General features: G+C 47.8%; 1 protein-coding gene across 1 annotated transcript in view; it reads right to left on the bottom strand.

Moving 5' to 3' along the window:
* The window catches only part of LOC306829400 (teneurin-3), a 132,061-nt gene that overhangs the window by 63,282 nt on the left and 48,604 nt on the right, over positions 1-20,175 (bottom strand). Inside the window, exons 4-5 of the mRNA XM_079352443.1 lie at positions 7,770-7,995; positions 447-685 (exon numbers count right to left, since the gene is read on the bottom strand). Of these exons, the coding sequence (XP_079208569.1) occupies positions 447-685; positions 7,770-7,995 (465 nt within the window). The remainder of the gene's footprint in view (positions 1-446; positions 686-7,769; positions 7,996-20,175) is intronic.

Here is a 20,175-nt window from a genome sequence, read left to right as displayed (position 1 = left end):
AGCTGATAAGAGTTTGTGGACTCTGAGCGGGTTCACTCAGAGTTCAGCGCATGCACCAGGACTATAAAAAGCCGACATTAGTGGAGCCCCGATTATAAGAATCACCATGGCAACAGGCATCGAAAAGTGGTCCTCGTACTCCACCAGCCTGGAACTACAAACCCTCCTGACCGTCAGCGTGTTGCTTCTGTCCTTTTGTCCTCCGGGGACAAACAGAGTTAAAGTTGAGTCAGTTACCATGGTAACCGACTAACAGCTTGAGTCCTCTCTCCCGGGTGTGAGTAACCTTATAACACGTCCTTATATGCACAGTGTGCATGATAATGTTCATACCTGTTAACAGGAGGACTCCTGAATGTCTCACAGTGTGTCTCGCTCTGTGAAACAGATAATCAGAGGACATCCTCCTTTCAATCAGTGGGACATGTGACGGCGTTCGTCCTTACCGATGCAGTAGCAGAGGATGATGGACAGGACCACAGCGACCCCCACGGCGATCAAGGCGGTGCACTTCCAGGAGCAGTGTTTGGGGGACTTTTTGAACTTGAAGGCCCCCCTGGACAGGCTGTTTCTGGGCAGAGGGCGCGCCGGCGTGGAGTAAACCGTCCCCGTCGCCATGGTGTAACCGGGGGCAGCAGCGCCGAAGAATGGTGTCGTTCCTGTGCCCGTTTTAAAGAGGAAATGCCTACAGGGGGGGGGGGGGGGGGAGAAGAAGAAGGTGTTATTCTAAGAAGTGTGGAGCGACAACATGTTTGTTAAAATGATCTACGGCTGGAAAGAAAGATCACAACGAGCTCAGAGGAAAAAGATTAAAATAAAAGAGCCGACGTGTGAATCACTCTGACATCGGAGGAAGTGGACAAAAAGTATCTCATAAAAACAATCATCTCCCACTTGCCCTTTTCGAACAGGCCCTGTGCTAATAGCCCATTATACCTGGGGTAATTAAGAGGCTTTAATCAAATGCACTGTGGAGTGATCGTCCTATTAACTTTTAAACCCCTTGTGAAAAGCTCTTAAGTAAATGAATTAAGCCCGGGTGCAACTCGTGCCACTACTTAGAGATGAAGACCCGAACGCCTGCAGGCTTTCAGGACGGTCAGAGACACAGACTGAGCGTGCTCACAGCCGGACACATGTCAACGTTCAGTGAAGGTTTAGATTCTGTGCTGAACAAACTGCTGGAAACAACCATCTTAATTAGAACACCAATAAAGACTTGATTGAGTCGAGGGTTTCTCTGCACGTCCACTTCACACTCAAAAAGACACCGGAGCTGCACCTCAGTCATATCTGTCCACGGACAGCTTCAGGACAACATGAGCTGCTTACACTCTTCCTTCCTGCTCCAGGTCTACTCTCCAAAACCACCTCGTAAAAATACATTTACAAAGACAAATAGAAAAACAACCTACACTCACATATAGGTAATACAAATGCAAAGACATGTGCATTAGATCATGGAGTAATGTCTCGAAGGAGCTCCCGTCTTGAACACAACCTCTTTTTTATGATCTATAGGCGAGATGTCCCAGGAGGAGCCGGTTGCCACGGTTACGGGTAATTCAAACAGCAATAAAGTAAAAAAGCAGTATCTGCTCATCAATTATTTGTGTGGCATCTGTGAAGTCCTCGTGTAAGTTTTTTAAAGGCTCTTTTTTTTTTGCCCTGACTTAAAGAAGCTTGAGGACGAATAATCTGAAGCTGAGCTGTTAAAGACTGAAAATCCACGTAGTGACACTTGGTAATCAGAGAGATCCTGATTATTTGATTGGGACGGGGGATGAGCGTGCTCTGGGGACGCCGTCACTGCACCTCTAACAGAATCCTTGTGTGGCCGGACTGAACGGACTGCAGACCCAGTCAGATATCAGAACCATCTGACAGATTGGTTTTACAAAGGACAAATTATAACCTACAGCAGCATGCATGGCTCCGATTTCATCCCCGCTGCTGATATTTCAGCTGCTCCCTCCGTCCCGTGAGGACGTCTCTGTGCAGAAACCTCCTCTGATCAATTCTTGAAAGAACAAATGTCAGAGTCGGATCGTCTGGTTCCTCGACGCTGCGATCGACACCTGTGGTCATTGACAGTCAGGGATTCCATTTAAAGGTTACGCAGTGTCACCGCTCGAATGACAATGTTTTGTCCGTCTTCAACCTGCAGAAATTTGGATTTTTTTTCCCGATCCTGAACAATCTGTGCTGCAGCTGCGGCAGACTGTGTAATACACAGTTGGGTATGAATTGAGGTCAAAACTTGCACAACGTCTGAGGCGGCAGACGTGTCGTCAGACACACAGGCAAATAGACAGCGCTATCTGGGGAGTTAAGTGTAAGTTTGCAATCTGATGAGGCAGACAGAAAGGGGGAGGTGTGTGTGTGTGTGTGTGTGTGTGTGTGTGTGTGTGTGTGTGTGTGGAAGGTATATGTCCTCTATTTGAGGGAGGTGACAACATACTGGTTGCAAAAATGATGTGAGACGGAGCGCCTGTAAATTGAATCCTGCAGCCTCTACCACACACTGTATATAGAAAATGGACGTCGTCTCATGGTTACAAATGTAAAGCCAATGTTGGTGTGTTTTAATGGGACAGGAATGCCTTGTAAAACCAGACATCAGGCTCACTACAGCTCCACCTCTTTACCTGTTAGTACAGCGCCATGAATGTTTGGGGGTGTGGCTACCTTCGACATGATGGTGACAGGAAACAAGCCGAACCCGAGTCTTTAACAGGAGGGTTCATGAACCCGTCTGTGAGGTTTGGTGTCGTTCATAAAGTCTGAATCTGAACTGAGATTCAGAAGCAAACACGGCTGCAGGTCGTGACCTTTAAATATTTCAAAGGGTGTAAAAAAATCAAGATGGAAATGAAGTGTGTAAACGGTGGAACAATCTGAATGCTCATAATTACAGGAGACATATGGCACACGGTGGCTGTTAAAACACAAGAGCACAGCTGTGTCGCTGCCAATTACGTCCCGTTTGCTTTGAACGCCAAAGTGAAACTCAGAATGTGTGTGAACCAGAGCTCCACGCCGGACTTTTATTTACACTCAGCGTTTAAAGGAATTCTGCAGCTGATGTTTTTCATGGCGCCCCCTTTTATTTCTTTTTTTCTTTGCAAAGAGCCGACTGAAGAGGTCTAAAGATGAGATGCTGTTGGACATGATTAACAAAGTGTAAATGTCTGCAGCTATACACAGTGGATGACCGGCTGTAATTGATTACAGCCAGTGTGATGCAACAAGGCACATTACTATGCTAATCCAGTCAGCCCCAGTGATAGCTATGTGGCGTGCTGTGAGAGAGAGAGAGAGAGAGAGAGAGAGGGAGAGGGAGAGGGAGCGAGCGAGCAGATGAATGGCCTGTGTGTGTCGGCGTGATCTCAGTGTGTGTGCGTGCACGCCTGTCTGTCCCGTTCAGAAGCCTGTTCCACAGAAGCAGCAGACGCCCGCTCTCCTCGGCTCTCACGGCGTCGCTTGTCATCAGGCTGACATTTGAAAACATCCTCACAGAGGACAAAAGACTAAACAGGGAGTGGGTGGATCTGTCTACGGCTAAGCTCCAGCTGGAGGGGTGAGAGTGCACATGAGAAACAATGCAAATCGGCGCCCTCTGAATTTGTAATCCGTCTATTAGCCGCTATTCTGTGTTAGCATTAGCATTTCAAGGTGAGCGCTGGAATAATCAAGGTGCTTTAATCCACGGTCGGAAAAGGACTTCAGATGAGCCGAGCATCTTTTTCTTTTACTTCTTTTGGTACCCTTGCTGCCCCAGATCCCCACCTGCCCTCTCAGCGGGGGGCTTGTTAGCGGGTGCTATTCTGGTACGGCTAGCTCTGCGCCCATGTGACGGTATTTCAGCCCCCACGGGGATCAGCGTGGTGCCATCTTGAGAGAGCTCAGATTGTTTGCTCATAGAATGAGCTATATTTAAGGAGTTTGATGAGGTTTGCTGTAATGTGAGCTCAGCTCCTCTTTGCATACATTAAAGAAACTCTGAGACAGTTATTCTGCAGCTTCATGAGACATGCTCCTCTACATGAAACACCAGTGTGTTTGAGCGACTGTGTGAGCAGCATCCATCCACTGTTCAGGAATGCTTTTTACACGGGCGGCCAAAAATCCTCTGGAACAGATGCGCTGAACGCTGCCAGCTGTTCACACGCTGGCCTTTAAATAAGAGGAACATTTTCTGGACTCAGCACAGATATGTTGGCGAAATATATAAAAAAGAGCAAAAAGAAAAAAAGAATGTCTTGAGGATTACCACCATGCTTTGGCGGGGAAGCAAACGCTCGCTGCGGCGCCGCTCTGCTTTCTTACACATGACTCATCGGTCCCGGTGCCATCCTGACACCGCGGCTGCTGCACCACGAAAGAAAAGTTCAATTTTCCTCCTCTGATGAGACGTATGACTGTCTGACTCATGATTTACATGTGCATCCCACACACACACACACACACACACACACACACACACACACACACACACCTGAATCCTGCTTCTGCAAATTCTTTTTGAAGCCCCCGCGAACAGTCCCAACACACCTTCCACCAGGAGGACGCTCTGTCTCACAGACATGCAGCACATGGTGAATTTGGAGCAGAGGCATAATTTGATTTGATTCCCCTGACGCGTGAGTCCGATGAGGATTGACAGAACATTTTGAACGGCTCCGTGTGGCTGGGCAGGCCTTCCAAAGACTCGTTTTGAAATGTCATAACGCCTCTCTGCCTGAATCTCATTGAATCCAAAGAAGTGGGCTCTAAAGGACATCCATATGTAAGAGCATAGGTCTACCTGTATCTGATCCGGGGGAGCAGCAGCGTTAAAACATGCAGATTTCACACATCCTCAGCGTGGTGCTCGTCAAACAAAGGCTTCAGAACGGCGGTGGAATAATTACTGCACACGTGGCGTGCTCTCTTAAGGGCCGGGGAGATTCACACTCTAATGGAATTCAACGGAATATTGCTAATTGAAAATATCACAAAAATCTATTTCAGAGAAGCCAAGTGGTTAAGTAAGGGGAAACCTGGGGGGGTTTATTAAAAGCACTCCACACACTAAAGATCTGAACGTCTCCACGGCGCTCGAGAACGACCACGAACAGCGAGCGGCGTCTCTGCTCTGCTGCCGACTAATTGAGTACAGCCAGCAATAAAAGCAGGAGAGAAGCTGGAGGAGGACGGTCATGGAGCTACCTGAGGTGTGAAGAACCGCTCAAAGGACGACGCTTGATCTGATGTCTCTGCAGCGAGACATCAGTGGACACACACGCTCAGTGTTTCATGTCAACACAAACGGACACATTTAAAGTGGAGGTGAGAAAACGAACTGGTGCACGACCCGTGTGATCTGTGTGCACGCTACCTGTTAGAGTGACGTGCTAAATGTGTCCCTCTAAGGGTCTCCGGGGTAAGACCCTCGAAGGTACCCCTTAATTAGCACCCTTAAAGTGTGCACCTCATGAGGGTCACCTTAGCGCTCTCGGGGCTTTACTACGTCTTTTGTTCTTCTTTCCTCGATGCCGTGAATATTCACCATGCAGCACAGAGTGGATAGTGTTGGACTGCTTCTCCGTCATTGTTCACGCCATGTCCCGCCTCCTGAGCCCGCACAGGGGGAAATGTCCTGCTGTGACATGATTTAAAGATTAGTGAATGTGCTGTAAGTTAACGTGTGATACACGAGCGTGATCTGGACTAAACTAGCTAAAAAGCAGCTCGGTGTGGGATCACAGTGACTCCACATCGTAATGAGCCTGAACACTGAGAGCTTTTCACAGTGCGAGCTTGTTGGTAGCGAGTCAAATTAGCGTGCTCGTGCTTTGAAGACCAACACTTTTATGGGAGGCTACGCACACATAATTTATTACTGCTAATTGCTGTAAAAGGAGCTAATGCAGGCTTTATTTCCACCGGGGTCACGTCACATATTTTCTGTTTTAATCAAGCGCCATGTGCGGAATCACTCAGCGTCTGTGCGTGTGAGGCTATTCCACTGAGCTGCATATGAAATCAAATCAACGGGAGGACTCCACCTCACACATGCAGGAGTCAGGACCGGTGCTCAAACCCCCTGAAGGGAACCTAATAAACACTTTCTGCAGCTTCTGTTTACATTTCCCAACCTGGTGCTTTTCTTGACATGTGCAATTACGTGGTGAACCGGGTCTTCCCTTTTGGCCTCGCTGGTTTGGCAGCAGCCCTCTGTTCCCACCCACTGACAAGCACTTGATTTAGAGTCCACTGTGGTGATAGTGATTTATGCCTGCTCTGATGATAGGTGTGCACATATTGTTTTGTCGATACGGGCGAAGACAGCTCAAGGTCACTGCGCGGTTAGTATTCAATCACTGCATCTTCCTCAGAAAGTGAAACTGTCAGCGTGCATCCCGACTGACTCAGTCAGATCATAAGAGGTTGTTACTGCGTGCTGCCACGGAGAACAAATTCAAAGTTTACATTCAACCTTTCACAAAGAAGCACAGAGCCAGGGAGGTATCAGGCCAGAACGCAATCATCTCCTGCAGGCCGGCTCGGAGTCACGGCGCCATGGAGCACTTCATTAGCCGGGATATTCAGAGCGCTGATGAAGAGAGATGTTACTGATGTTTCAGGAGGAAAACCTGCCACCTGCTCTTATGACAAAGTGAAATCTTGCTCCACACATTGTGCTTAGCAAGTTCTCTCATTGAACCGGCCAGCTCTCTGATAGCTGCATATTCCACTTTGCTCTGCTGCTTTCTCTCCCTGTTATTCAGTCATCAGGGAATAAACCTGTGCACACTTTGTTGTTGTGTTCTCACCAGAGGAGGAACAACCACCATATTTATCCCACTCAGCAGGAGCCAGATTACGCCGCGCCCGATTTGAGTAATGATGATGTGCTGCGATGAAACGAGGGCAGAAATCAGCCAGACTTAAACACCTTAAAACCTCGTGTGGATGACGACTTTATTATCCAGTCGAGTTTAAAGGAGAAGCATGAAAAGCATGAATGAATCATCAGATGGTGAACATGTGACACATGGCAGCATGGCGTGCAGCCTGTTCCAACCTTTACAGCATGGCGACCCCACGCTGACGAGCCAGACGTCCAAAACACCGACAGAGACGTCTGAACGGATCCAAACACCGACCATGAGACGTGTTTCTGTCTCTCTGAATGTTCAGTCAACTTTCACTTTGGACACCATGAGACGTGTGCACGAGTCACACTGAGCTACTGCGAGTTCATTCAAATATATCCTATTTGACCCGGCGTTAGTCAAAGCAGCACGGACAGACTCAGCGTTCATCAGAGCACATCAGCATCTCTTTACACAAAGCTCAAACCACAGGAAGTCAGTCCAAACATCTGGCCTCTGCTTCCTGTCGTCTGCAGGAGGGAATCGGACCCACAACCAGCCGCAGCATCGAGCTGTGTGAACGTCATCTAAGGCGGCTTCCTCAAACCTTCACGTGTCACACTTATAAGGAAGGTGTGTGTGTGTGTGTGTGTGTGTGTGTGTGTATATAGGTGTGTGTGTGTGTGTGTGTGTGTGTGTGTGCGTGTGTGTGTGTGTGTGTGTGTGTGGTGAGCACAAGGTGATCAGAGACAGTTAGAGCTGCTGTCTTTAAATCCAGAGTTAAACATCTGTACATGATGTAGGACAGTAAGAGACATGTTGAGACATGTTGTCCTCAGACTAAACACATTCATTGGTCCTCCTTCTCGTCTCCTGGCGCTCTGCAGGCGGCCATCACGGGTCACTCACCTGCTCTCCAGGGCCACATTGCTGCCCAGGACCCAGCTGTCCTGCAGCTGGACGCATTCCGCCGTACTCTGCAAGTCGGCCGCCAGGCCGGCTGTCGGGGGCGGGCTCGGGCTCCTCTGATTGGCCAGTGAGCTGCGGCTCAGGGACGTGATGGACGGGTGCTGCTTGTGCGGGGGCGGGGCCGGTGGGAGAGGAGGCGGTCCCGGCTGAGTGGATAGATGGTCACCTGGAGCGGAGCAGAGAGAGTGTCATGTGTTACATGCAGCTAACAGACCCAGAAAAGTAAATACAAGCAGCAGCAAGTCGTTAAGATGAGATGCAAGCGCTGCAAAAAAAGAAGGAAAATAAGCGCCCATTTTATGACCACACACATAATAATTGTCGCAAAACGCCACCCGGCTGACAGTTGGCTTCTCTTAAACAGAAGGTCACTTAGAGAGGCAGCTGTTCCTTTATGGGCGCTTAACGCAATGTTTCACGTTTGATTACAGCCAGAGAAGACTCTCAAATAACTAATGACCAGAACATCCATTAGAGCTCGGAGAGAACAGCTTTTCCAATTTCACACAAAGCTGTGTAATTGGCCCCCAGAATGGCATGTGGTGATTATCTATCCATCTTCCCTGTTTAAAAGGTAAAAACCCACAGTGCTGACAATTCTGATTTGCTCCGATGAGCCCCAAATGGCTATCGTCTTCCTCGTCTTCCTCGTCTTCCTCGCCGTACAGAGCCTTGGAGAAGATTGAGGAAAGCGGCGTCTTTTAGGAGCTGTTGTTTTTGCATTGGCAGCGTGATTTCTTAAAAAGCCTGAAGGAGCTGCATGTGGAGCATATGAAGACGGCTGCAGGGTTTAACCTTTCCTTTCTAAGAGCAGCCACATTCTGTGGATCACAATGTGCTTCTTGATTTAATTGAAAAGACAGCAGTCGTTGTTTTGAAGAGATTTTAATGACCGAGCAGTTTTTGTCCTTCACTCCTCACTCTGCCCTTCTGTGCACACAGCTTTGCTGTTCAAACCTTCAGTCCATTCAGAGCTGGGAAATCATCTGCAGCACTTTGAGGCACAAATGTGCCGCTGGACGCGCAGGCCGCTCGACGCGCGGGCCGCTGGACGCGCAGGCTGCTCAGGCCGCTCGACGCGCAGGCTCGACGCGCGGGCCGCTCGACGCGCAGGCTCGACGTCCAGGCTGCTCGACGTCCAGGCTGCTCAGGCTGCTCGACGCGCGGGCCGCTGGACGCGCAGGCTGCTCAGGCTGCTCAGGCCGCTGGACGCGCGGGCCGCTCGACGTGCGGGCTCGAGGAAACACTGAAGATCGCTTCTCTTATATTCAAAGTAGAAATGCATTAAAGGCATGAAAGGAACACTGTAATGGGAAGTATTACTAAGAGTTCAACTCATCTGGCTGAATAATTGCAGGAAGCGGCTGCTCAGATAACGTTTGTATTGTTTTATAGAAGAGTATATTTTATAATGAACGACGGGGGGAATCATAAAGGGCCAGTCTTAGATTTATTAATTTGAGTTTGACCAAAGCAAATGAAATGTGATCCTCTTATAAGTGCAGCAGCACCTTGTGCAGGGCGAGAATCCTAAAACACGTCCTGGATTAACTGCAATCAACTGCCACATAGGCGTTTGAGAAATATAAGGCCGCCATGACTTGGTGATAATGAATACAAGGCGCCCCGCTCATCTCCTGGGCCAGACGGAGAGCCCTATTAGAAATTGTGCTAAGTAGGCTAATAGAAATGTGGATTATCTAGCAACACTGGCTGGGCTTTACTTCACCTCTGGGTCTCATTCCTCTGCATGAGCCCGAAGCTCCACTTCACTCCACCTTTCTCATATATCAGCGATTGCTGCTGCGGCGGAGCGATGTCAACGAGGGGGTACGGAGAGGGGGAAGGAAGCAATGAATGCTAACATGCTGCTACTGTAAGGAGATTGTTAGCAGACTATTTTTAGAAGGGATTTTTAGTTTTCTGAAGAATTTTTATTTTTTGTATCGCGAGTGTAAAAAAGCCCACAGCGAGTGTAACATACATTATAATCAGTGCACATGGACACATGAGTGTGCCTGCATGCAACAACTGGAGAAACATCCCAGTTCACTTTTTCAAATGGTTTTAGTTTTTCAATCCTTTTCAAACAGCATGTCGTTTCAGTAAAACACAAAGTGTGACGAGCTCATGATGAACAAACAGCTGTGTCTCAATCCAGGTGCCGAGGAAGCATCCGAAGAGGGATCGCAGCACAGAAGTGTGTCAAAGCTCGCCTCCTTTGAAGACTCCTTCAAATGCGCCCTGACGAATGCATCCTACTTTTGCCTTGAAGGATGCAGTCAGTGCATCCTTCCATCCTTCCATCCTTGAAGGACGCAGTCAGTGCATCCTTCCATCCTTCCATCCTTGAAGGACGCAGTCAGTGCATCCTTCCATCCTTGAAGGATGCAGTCAGTGCATCCTTCCATCCTTCCAGCCTTGAAGGATGCAGTCAGTGCATCCTTCCATCCTTCCATCCTTGAAGGATGCAGTCAGTGCATCCTTCCATCCTTCCATCCTTGAAGGATGCAGTCAGTGCATCCTTCCATCCTTCCATCCTTGAAGGATGCAGTCAGTGCATCCTTCCATCCTTCCATCCTTGAAGGATGCAGTCAGTGCATCCTTCCATCCTTCCAGCCTTGAAGGATGCAGTCAGTGCATCCTTCCATCCTTCCAGCCTTGAAGGATGCAGTCAGTGCATCCTTCCATCCTTCCATCCTTGAAGGATGCAGTCAGTGCATCCTTCCATCCTTCCATCCTTGAAGGACGCAGTCAGTGCATCCTTCCATCCTTGAAGGATGCAGTCAGTGCATCCTTCCATCCTTCCAGCCTTGAAGGATGCAGTCAGTGCATCCTTCCAGCCTTGAAGGATGCAGTCAGTGCATCCTTCCAGCCTTGAAGGATGCAGTCAGTGCATCCTTCCAGCCTTGAAGGATGCAGTCAGTGCATCCTTCCAGCCTTGAAGGATGCAGTCAGTGCATCCTTCCATCCTTGAAGGATGCAGTCAGTGCATCCTTCCATCCTTCCAGCCTTGAAGGATGCAGTCAGTGCATCCTTCCATCCTTCCAGCCTTGAAGGATGCAGTCAGTGCATCCTTCCATCCTTCCAGCCTTGAAGGATGCAGTCAGTGCATCCTTCCATCCTTCCATCCTTGAAGGATGCAGTCAGTGCATCCTTCAAGGCTCAAAAGATCCCGATATTCTTGGGCACAAATTTAAGCACTGACCCTCTTTCAGTTTGACAGGAGAGGAACATGTGGTGACAAACAGGAAGTCAACACGAGGGGTCTGCACAGGTGAGGAAGGATACAAGGATGCCCCCCCCCCCTGAACTGGGACACAGCTACGTTGATGCTGGTCACTGCTGGTTGCATTGAAACAAAGCAACCGTCTCAGTGATGAACTGAAGCAACAGTTGCTAGAGGCTCCTTTTTATGGCTCATGAATTAAAATAATATGGCTGCAGAACCTCTTCATAACACTCAGAAACTCCCCTCTACTCTTAAGTACATAAACACAGCTGTCCTTATTCTCCTGTTCAAATATCATCTTATTATCACACCCACATATGCCACGCTGGATCCTGTAAACAATCCGCCTGCTCCCATTAGACATTACAAACAAAGACACATGACGCACATCGCCTCCATCCATTTATCTTCATGTCTCCATATTGATCTGTCGGCCTGCACTGAAAGTCAGCGTCTGATTGCCCTTGCCCTGCACGGCTCGCACTGAGAGGATGCAGCATGCTGTGCACCAACTTCAGACTGGTCCAAATATAAACCTGCTGCAGGAGGCTTTAGGCCACGTCTGATGAATCAAGGTACGCTGAACTGTAACACCAAGTGTGTGTGTGTGTGTGTGTGTGCGTGTGTGTGTGTGACAGCACATCCTGAGCATGACGTTCTTGAAACACAACATCCCAACAAAACGTTCCGAGGCGTTGGATTTGACACCAAATCTGAGCGTCTAATCCCTGAATGAACCGGGCGAACGTGAGAGCGTCTGCACACCAACTGAATCAAACCTGCTGCATGAAGCACACAGCTGGTGGTGTAAAGACGGTCTGCTGTTAGAGAATGCTGTGTCATGTTCTCTGCAAAGCCATGAAATGAAACAGCCAATCACTTTGGTTTTGAGTGGAAACAAAAGAGGAGCTTCAATAAAAGCAGTTGTGACAACGCAGAGTCTAAAAGTGTAAAGAGAGTTTGGAGCTGAGCAGTCAGCAGCTTTCATATCTTTACATCACAAAATCAATCTTCACAACATGCCAGACAAACTACAGTTCTGGAAGAACTACAATCCAAAATGGCTTCTTGTTAACTTTTTACAGAGTGGTACCTTCACCTTTAAAAACACCCAGCTGATCACCACAGAGTTTAACGTGTGAGAGAGTTCTCCTGAACCTTCATCTGTGACGTGAAGATGGTCGACTTGTTTACGGGTTCATCTGGACTGGACTTCACTTCTTCTGTAATCTTATTCATGAAACATGTGAAGCTCAGCAGAATGAAGCAGGACAGCAGAGGTTCACTAGAAATTCAGAGGTGGAGCTTTGAAAGCCACTCTGGGAAAAAGTATGGTAAAAAACGCACTTTTGGCACGGGTACACTCTGAATTAGATTATCCACAGCCGTGAATATCCTGGGTTGTGTGTGTGTGTGTGTGTGTGTGTGTGTGTTTAAAGCACACTAAACAATGAGCCTTTAAGAAGGCTTGGCAGCATCTCCCCTTAAAGACACACAGGGACTGAAGCCTTTAAAGTGCAGCCTCAGAGGCTGGACGGCACATGAAACAGCTGTGTGGTTTCTGGAGCTCTGCTTTGAAATCAGATCAAGACGGATGCCTCCTTCGCATAATTCCTCAACGTCAGCTTGTCATCATCTCCATCAGCAACATGCTTCAGAAAGGACCTTTGTGATTAATACTGCATGCAGCGGCTGAAATGACAGACTCATTTTGCTCCTAATGATACTTGCCGTATCTCTCGGAGGATTCTGTATGAAGCCTTGGTGTGTTTCTTTGTTTTCAGCTGCTCGTCCACCACCATGAGAAGTTTCCTTGAAAGTTGCAGAGAAGTTAGAAATGATATTCAGACGCTTTCCCAGAATTGAATCCATTTTAAATAAGCGTGCCAGAGGCTATCGCTGCCTGCCAGCTGAGTTCAGATTTCAGCACCATTCTGTGAACTTTCTGATCCTCCATGTTTAGGCCTATTAAGATTCCATGACGTCCGCTCTCCCTGAAAATATCTTTTTTTGATGAAAGCGTCGACAAGCTTTGAGTGCTGCTCATGATGTTCCAACGCCGAGTCGGGACACAATTAAAAGCCGTTTTGCACTCACTGGGCTTGGCGAGCTTGGTGAAAGCCTTTTCATATTCATTGTGTAAGTACTGCAAAAGGTCTTGTGCCATTTTACTCTCCATTAAGAGACTGATTCAACTGCTAATGGAATTGAAAGGGCATTTGCTTTGACTGGCTCGCCCTTCACCAATAGGAAAATTGCAGTGCATGTGCATCAGAAGAATTCCCTCAAAGTAGATCATGAGGCTGCAGCCATTTCATTCGCCCTCATATTATTTGTGTTTGACTGAAGAATTAAAGACGTAATATCTAATCATGTTCAGAAAGTTTGATTTTATATGGATGAATAATGGATGAACTCTCTGATAAAACATGGAGCAGGTAGGATGTTTATATATGTCAAATCAATAAATTCATTCTCATCAACGCCTGGCTCCTGATTCACCTCAGGACACCTCTGATGTGCTGTAGTGTGAAAAGGGGGGGGTGTTTAAGGTGTGTGTGTTGGGGGGGGGCTGTACCTGGTGGAATTCGGGACCATTTGAACAACCTTGCCCTCGGTGGGTTTCTGGGATTTACTGTGCAAAGAGAGTTGGCTGGAGGTTTTGGGGGGAGGAGAAGAAGACGCGGTGTGATTTGGATCAGAGAGCCATCGCTGCTCTCACAGCGATGCCCACTCGCTCTTCTCCTGGCTCTCCATCCCATCAAAGACAGACATTTGCTTTCAAGCCTTTTTCTCTGCAGGGGGAACCAGGAAGCATCCAATCTTTCAAGAATGACATAATCATTGCATTATAGAAATCATTCCACTTATCCATACATAATGTCTTCCTGCACAGCCGTACAGCAGCTCTGACTCAGTCAGACCCACGTTTATCTCAAATGCATGATTTGGAAATTTACATCTGAAGATGCACTGTGAATGTAAGCAGCTTCACATCCCTGATCGTCCATCCCCCTCTCTCTCTCTCTCTCTCTCTCTCTCTCCTGTTGTCTCTCTCTCGCCCAGACATTGCTACAGATGGCAGATCATCATACAGATGATGACTGCTTAGCAGTTCTTTCTGACAGCTCTCCGATAACATGGCAATTACACTCCTTCTCAAAAGCTGCTTTGACAATTAGCCTGCTGACAAAACACTTAGTCGTATTTATTCATGTGTGGACAGCTTTGGCTTTCTTGCCTTTCCAGAGAGATAATGTTCACACCTAGTTAAAATGCTACAGTCTTTAGGTTTGGCGCCCGACTATACGTGCATCTCTGAGTTTTCTTCAGTCTGCAGAGAGCTGGCTCAGTGCACAGGGACGAGTGCCAGTCCTCACTTCTCTGAACACATTTATACTAAAGTCGTGATCAGCCAGCCAATAACTTCACAACACACTATATGATTTTAAAAAGAGATCAGCAAGGCGGCATTTGAAAAAGCAATCAGTGTAATGACTTTTATTGCCCACATGGTTTAATAACTATTGGAAGAAGATGAAGAATGAAGAATGCAAAAATATTAAAATTTCACTGAAATACTTTCTGACTTGCAGAATGTCACATTATTTCCGCTCAGATCTTAAAAATCTGCACATAAGTTGGACCACAAATTCAAATGTAAGTGATAAATTTAGCTGATAAATCGTCCAGCCGATGTTATTCAAAAGTCACCAGCAGAGGGCGCTACATGGAGCACAACAACCATGGTCACTGTGCAGAGTGTGGAGCGGGGACCACGTGTACGCTCTGGTCCTTTCTGCTGAGTCACCATCTTGTCTTCATGATGTTTTAGATGGAAGACAGATGTCAGCTGATATATCAGTGTCTGACTTCTTTCTGCCAAAATATCCATATTGGCCCCAAAAATCCCCAAATGGGTCGGGCCGTAGTAATCAATGACACAAACCATTTCAGATATTTAAAGATGGAAACTTTCAACATGATCTGATTGATTTCTGACCACGTGGGAAAAACAACACTGACATATAAACCACCTTTCAAGTTTCCTGTTGAAACCTCCAACAGACTTTGGACTTAATGACAGACGATGTGACCTCTTTCAGATTTAAAGAATCATCAGTCATTTTTTTTAAATGCTCTTATTTTGAAAATCAGAGCGGATACCAAAAACAAATGAGTGAATCTGTTCTGATGGAACTGGATAGCTTCTTTGTAATTCTTCGTCTCTCTTTTTAAATGAGCGGCGACATGTGACGTATTTCCTCCATCTTCAGATGTCACATGATGCTGACGGTGAAGACTCCCACACTGCCCACATTTCAACACCGGGCATCTCCGCCCAATAAAACACCTCTCACAGTCCGCTGTTGGGTAAAATGTGAGCTAGCATGAAAGTGACGCACCATGGGCTGTCTATAGGACCATTATCAGCCAATCCCCATGCATCTGTGCCTCTCTCATCCTTTCTACTGTAGAAGAGAAGGTGTGTATGATGGCAGCTTTAAGAACACCAGTCTAACAGTATCACATGGCTCAGTAAACAGAGAGCTCTATTCTACACATATTTGCAAACACAGCCTGCAGTCACCGTTGCACCTCTCGTGTTGGCATCGGATTCTTGGCGTGCCAGTTTGTTTGCACCTTTGATGTGCCTTTATATTAGCAACCTGCCACTTCCTGTCACTGAATCATCCTTTCACATCCTGAAAGCAGCCCACTGTGAGGCCTCACAATGGATCATCTAAACAAACCAGCAGCAGGGACGTCTTGGCTCAGTCGCACGCCGCACGCCACTTTGGTCTGGATCAGGAGGAAAAGCTGTGAAAGCTTGTTGTGCTCGTCCTTTCAACACGAGCCGGGTTAGTTTGGGTCTTTCTCCTGAGTGAGTGCGGACCGGCCCGGCCATGACAGCAGCCATTCACTCCAGTTAAATTGCTGTCATGACTTGAAGGGCGTGTGTCTTCAGTAACAGCCGACAGTCAGAGCGGCTGGCGGACGGAGGATCGGCTTGACCACCTCATGAAAGCTATTGCACTTTCAAAAGCTCGCTGGAAGGATTTTTTTATCTCTTTTCTTTCAACTTCAGAGGCAGAAACAACAACGAAACACTGTTATCAAGTCCTGCTGAACTGTGAGTCCCTCCTCTGAAGAAATGTGGATCTGAATAGTAATTGCATAAAAAATGTTGCCTACCCGATCTTAGGGGTCACAGAAATGTGACATGTGTACTCTGGAAAGACTATTCATATGCCTCCCCATTCATTTACAGCTCGCTTCCCCAATCACTTGAGAAAATGGTTTCAGGAAAAAAACAAACCACTCATGGTTGTAGTGCCTCAGTCTTCTCCAATGGCTGCTATAATTGCATTTTCTGTGCAAATCGCGGTTTGTGGGGAGAGCAAACAAAGGAAGCAGTATCCATTTAAAAACGGGAAAGCCCATCGTTTCCTGATTAATTGTTGGCATATTGTTTTCAACTGGATGCACTCCACTTGCCAGATGACTAATCTTCACCTCCATTGTGAGAAAACTTGAGAAGGTGATTTATACAGAGAATATATTCGACAGTGCTCTGAATAAACAAACAATGAAACCTACATTATATTCTATAGAGGCTGAGCTTTCTCTGCTTCAAGAAAACAACATTCAGCTCCAGAACTTACAAATCAAACGAGTCTGATTAAAGATTCAAGTCTATATCATAGATCACCCGTGTGTTCCTGCAGGGGGCGCTGGAGTCCCCCGTGTGTCCCTGCAGGGGGCGCTGGAGTCCCCTGTGTGTTCCTGCAGGGGGCGCTGGAGTCCCCCGTGTGTTCCTGCAGGGGGCGCTGGAGTCCCCCGTGTGTCCCTGCAGGGGGCGCTGGAGTCCCCCGTGTGTCCCTGCAGGGGGCGCTGGAGTCCCCCGTGTGTCCCTGCAGGGGGCGCTGGAGTCCCCCGTGTGTCCCTGCAGGGGGCGCTGGAGTCCCCTGTGTGTTCCTGCAGAGGACGCTGGAGTCCCCCGTGTTTCCCTGCAGGGGGCGCTGGAGTCCCCTGTGCGTTCCTGCAGAGGACGCTGGAGTCCCCCGTGTGTCCCTGCAGGGGGCGCTGGAGTCCCCTGTGCGTTCCTACAGGGGGCGTTGGAGTCCCCTGTGCGTTCCTGCAGAGGACGCTGGAGTCCCCTGTGCGTTCCTGCAGGGGGCGCTGGAGTCCCCCGTGTGTCCCTACAGGGGGAGCTGGAGTCCCCTGTGCGTTCCTGCAGAGGGCGCTGGAGTCCGCCGTGTTTCCCTGCAGGGGGCGCTGAAGTCCCCTGTGTGTTCCTACAGGGGGCGCTGGAGTCCCCCGTGTGTTCCTGCAGAGGGCGCTGGAGTCCCCCGTGTGTCCCTGCAGGGGGCGCTGGAGTTCCCCGTGTGTCCCTGCAGGGGGCGCTGGAGTCCCCTGTGTGTCCCTGCAGGGGGCGCTGGAGTCCCCCGTGTGTTCCTACAGGGGGCGCTGGAGTTCCCCGTGTGTCCCTGCAGGGGGTGCTGGAGTCCCCCGTGTGTCCCTGCAGGGGGCGCTGGAGTCCCCCGTGTGTCCCTGCAGGGGGCGCTGGAGTCCCCCGTGTGTCCCTGCAGGGGGCGCTGGAGCCCCCGTGTGTCCCTGCAGGGGGCGCTGGAGTCCCATGGATGGCGGTCTCCGTGCTGGAAATGCTGTCTCAGGCTAACTTTGAGTCAAGCTAACGACAGGCTGAGAGCTGAGGCGGGTTTTAAGCCTCCTGACAAACCGTTACACGGCGCCCACCTGTCAATCAGCTCAGCTACACGCCTTATTGTGAATAACTCTGATCCTTCATCCAATCAGAACTGCTGAGTCATCAGGTACAGTACAAACTGTTATGTCTTTAGTTTCTAATGACCAATGAAAGAAAACATCAACAGATGATTAAAACTAAAAACACGAGAAACTCCAAAGAAAAAGAAATCTGATCTCAGCTCGAGTGAGCTTCAAAAACATCCAGCAGTTACAGCTTAACATCAGAGTGCTCAGCATCAAGGCTACTTGAAGATTAAAAACATACTTATGTGATTAAGAACAAACACAATGCAGCGATGTCTGAAAAGTGACTCAAACTGCAGCTGAATGAAAGAGATAATTAAACAATAATATTGATCTTGGTTTGGAAAGAAGAAAGCTCACGGATCAAAACATCAGGAGGAAATGATTGAAACTCGTGAATAAATAATTTCACTCTTGTTGGAGTGCAGCTTCAAACCCAGAGTCACAGCGTGTGCTGATTATGGCTAACATTAGCACTGCTAGCACCGTCAGCTTCCTGTCCTCCTTGCAGGTTATCATCCATATGCATGTGCTGGTTTCCCATTGGTCCAGGGGAAAGGTGTAACTCAGCTCAGCCTGGATACAACTTCTGTCCATTTTCCTAAATCCAAATATGACAACACTGCTCCGCTCCGTGAGACGCCATCTGTCCACTGCTGGATTACACCTGGCTAGTTCAGCATCATGGCGCCCTGAACCACAGTTACATCCCCAGCTCGTGGCGAGCAGCTGCTCAGACACAACATTTGATCTGCATTGCAAACCTACATTTTTAAAAATACTAATCATTAGATTGATCAATGAGTCAAGTGGGGCTGAATCAAGCTAATCACCTTTAATCATCTTTAATCTTGGTATCAATTATTTGATTAAATGATTATTGAAGTTGATGATTCTTCTGATGATAAAAATGTCGACATTGTGATCAAAAGTCCAACTGCTGAGAAACCAAAGTTAAGACAAAGGAAATCAGATATCTACATAAATGTAATAATAGTTACTGATCCATTTTCTGATGATTTGATTGGCTGTAATCAACAAACCATTTTGTATGGAAGAAACGTGTTTACAGGTTCTGCAGCAGCTTTAACCAAAAACAAGTGAACACATCATCGAGCAGCAGAGAGAGAACAATGTAAAACGTGTTTATTGCTAAATTAGCACATTGTCTTTCTGCTGATTAGTACAAAGTCCAACCCCATTAGTGTCAGATTCATCACTTACTGTCTCTTTTGTATGATAACCAACAATGAACAAACAATGCAATTTGCTGCTTTTATATCTCCTCCAAATATTCCCACATATACTTCACCCAGCCAGAATGTCTTACAATGCCTGGCTGCAGAGCTGGGACTACTGTGCACAGGCTGCAAATCCCTCTGCTTTCCAAAGAGCTTTCCTGAGGCCACGGCTATGAATTGATACCCGACTGTTGCATTACTCTTGGCCACAGAGCAGAGCACAAGACGAGAATAATAATAGGACGAATCATTGGTATTTCTTCTGCTGCTCACCAACTCGTGCATTATGGCAGTGAGGAGGGTCGTGCTGGAGACGTCAATATCCTCCACAGGCACGAACGATAAACTTTTATGTTTGCGAGCACATGTTCCCATATCCAGTCTTCACACGTGCACACACATTTTAAAGCTCAGTGAGAAAAAGCCTTCCAGCACTACTGATGTTTTTTTGAATTTTCCGTCAGAACACCCTCCGCTTCCCTCGGCAAGAAGAGCTAAGATACAACCTGCGTACCCTCTGAGGCTTGGTGCATGCTCAATCAGCAACACGATATGGCCCACGGCTCTGTGCTGAGGTCACTGCTGGAGTCTTGAAGACGGATCATGCATGAGGTAGCAACACAGTGTTTCCCAAGCTAGCCATGCTGTTTCTGTAGCCACTGTTCAGCTGCACAGACTGAGCAACACCCCGAGGAAACGGGTCTATCTCAAACTCTTAGTTCTTCGCACTGAAATAAAGAGTGTGAAAAAAATCACAGGCATGACGAGTGAACGTGATAAAAGCTCTAGTTGTCAAATATTGTAACTTATCAGAGACTTTTAGTCATCCGAGGAGGTACAGACTCTGTTCCAATGTGACGATCTATCCACTCAAATCAAGATCACTTCACTTTAGTGCGACCCCAGTGGCCCCGGCATTACAATCAATTAGTCAAACTGGCTTTTAAAGTTTAATCTGCCGTGCAGTTGTTCCAAATTTCCAGGCGCATCCACCTTCATTTCAGAGTGGCTCTCACACGTGTCTAGCTGCATGCTAATCAATAATAAAAGGTAGTCAGGGAAGTCAGATGTACTGTCC

Source organism: Symphodus melops (genome assembly GCF_947650265.1).
Source record: "Symphodus melops genome assembly, chromosome: 9".
NCBI classification, from domain to species: Eukaryota; Metazoa; Chordata; class Actinopteri; order Labriformes; family Labridae; genus Symphodus; species Symphodus melops.
The sequence above is the reverse complement of the archived record's forward strand: the minus strand, read 5'-3'. Positions and strand labels throughout refer to the sequence as shown.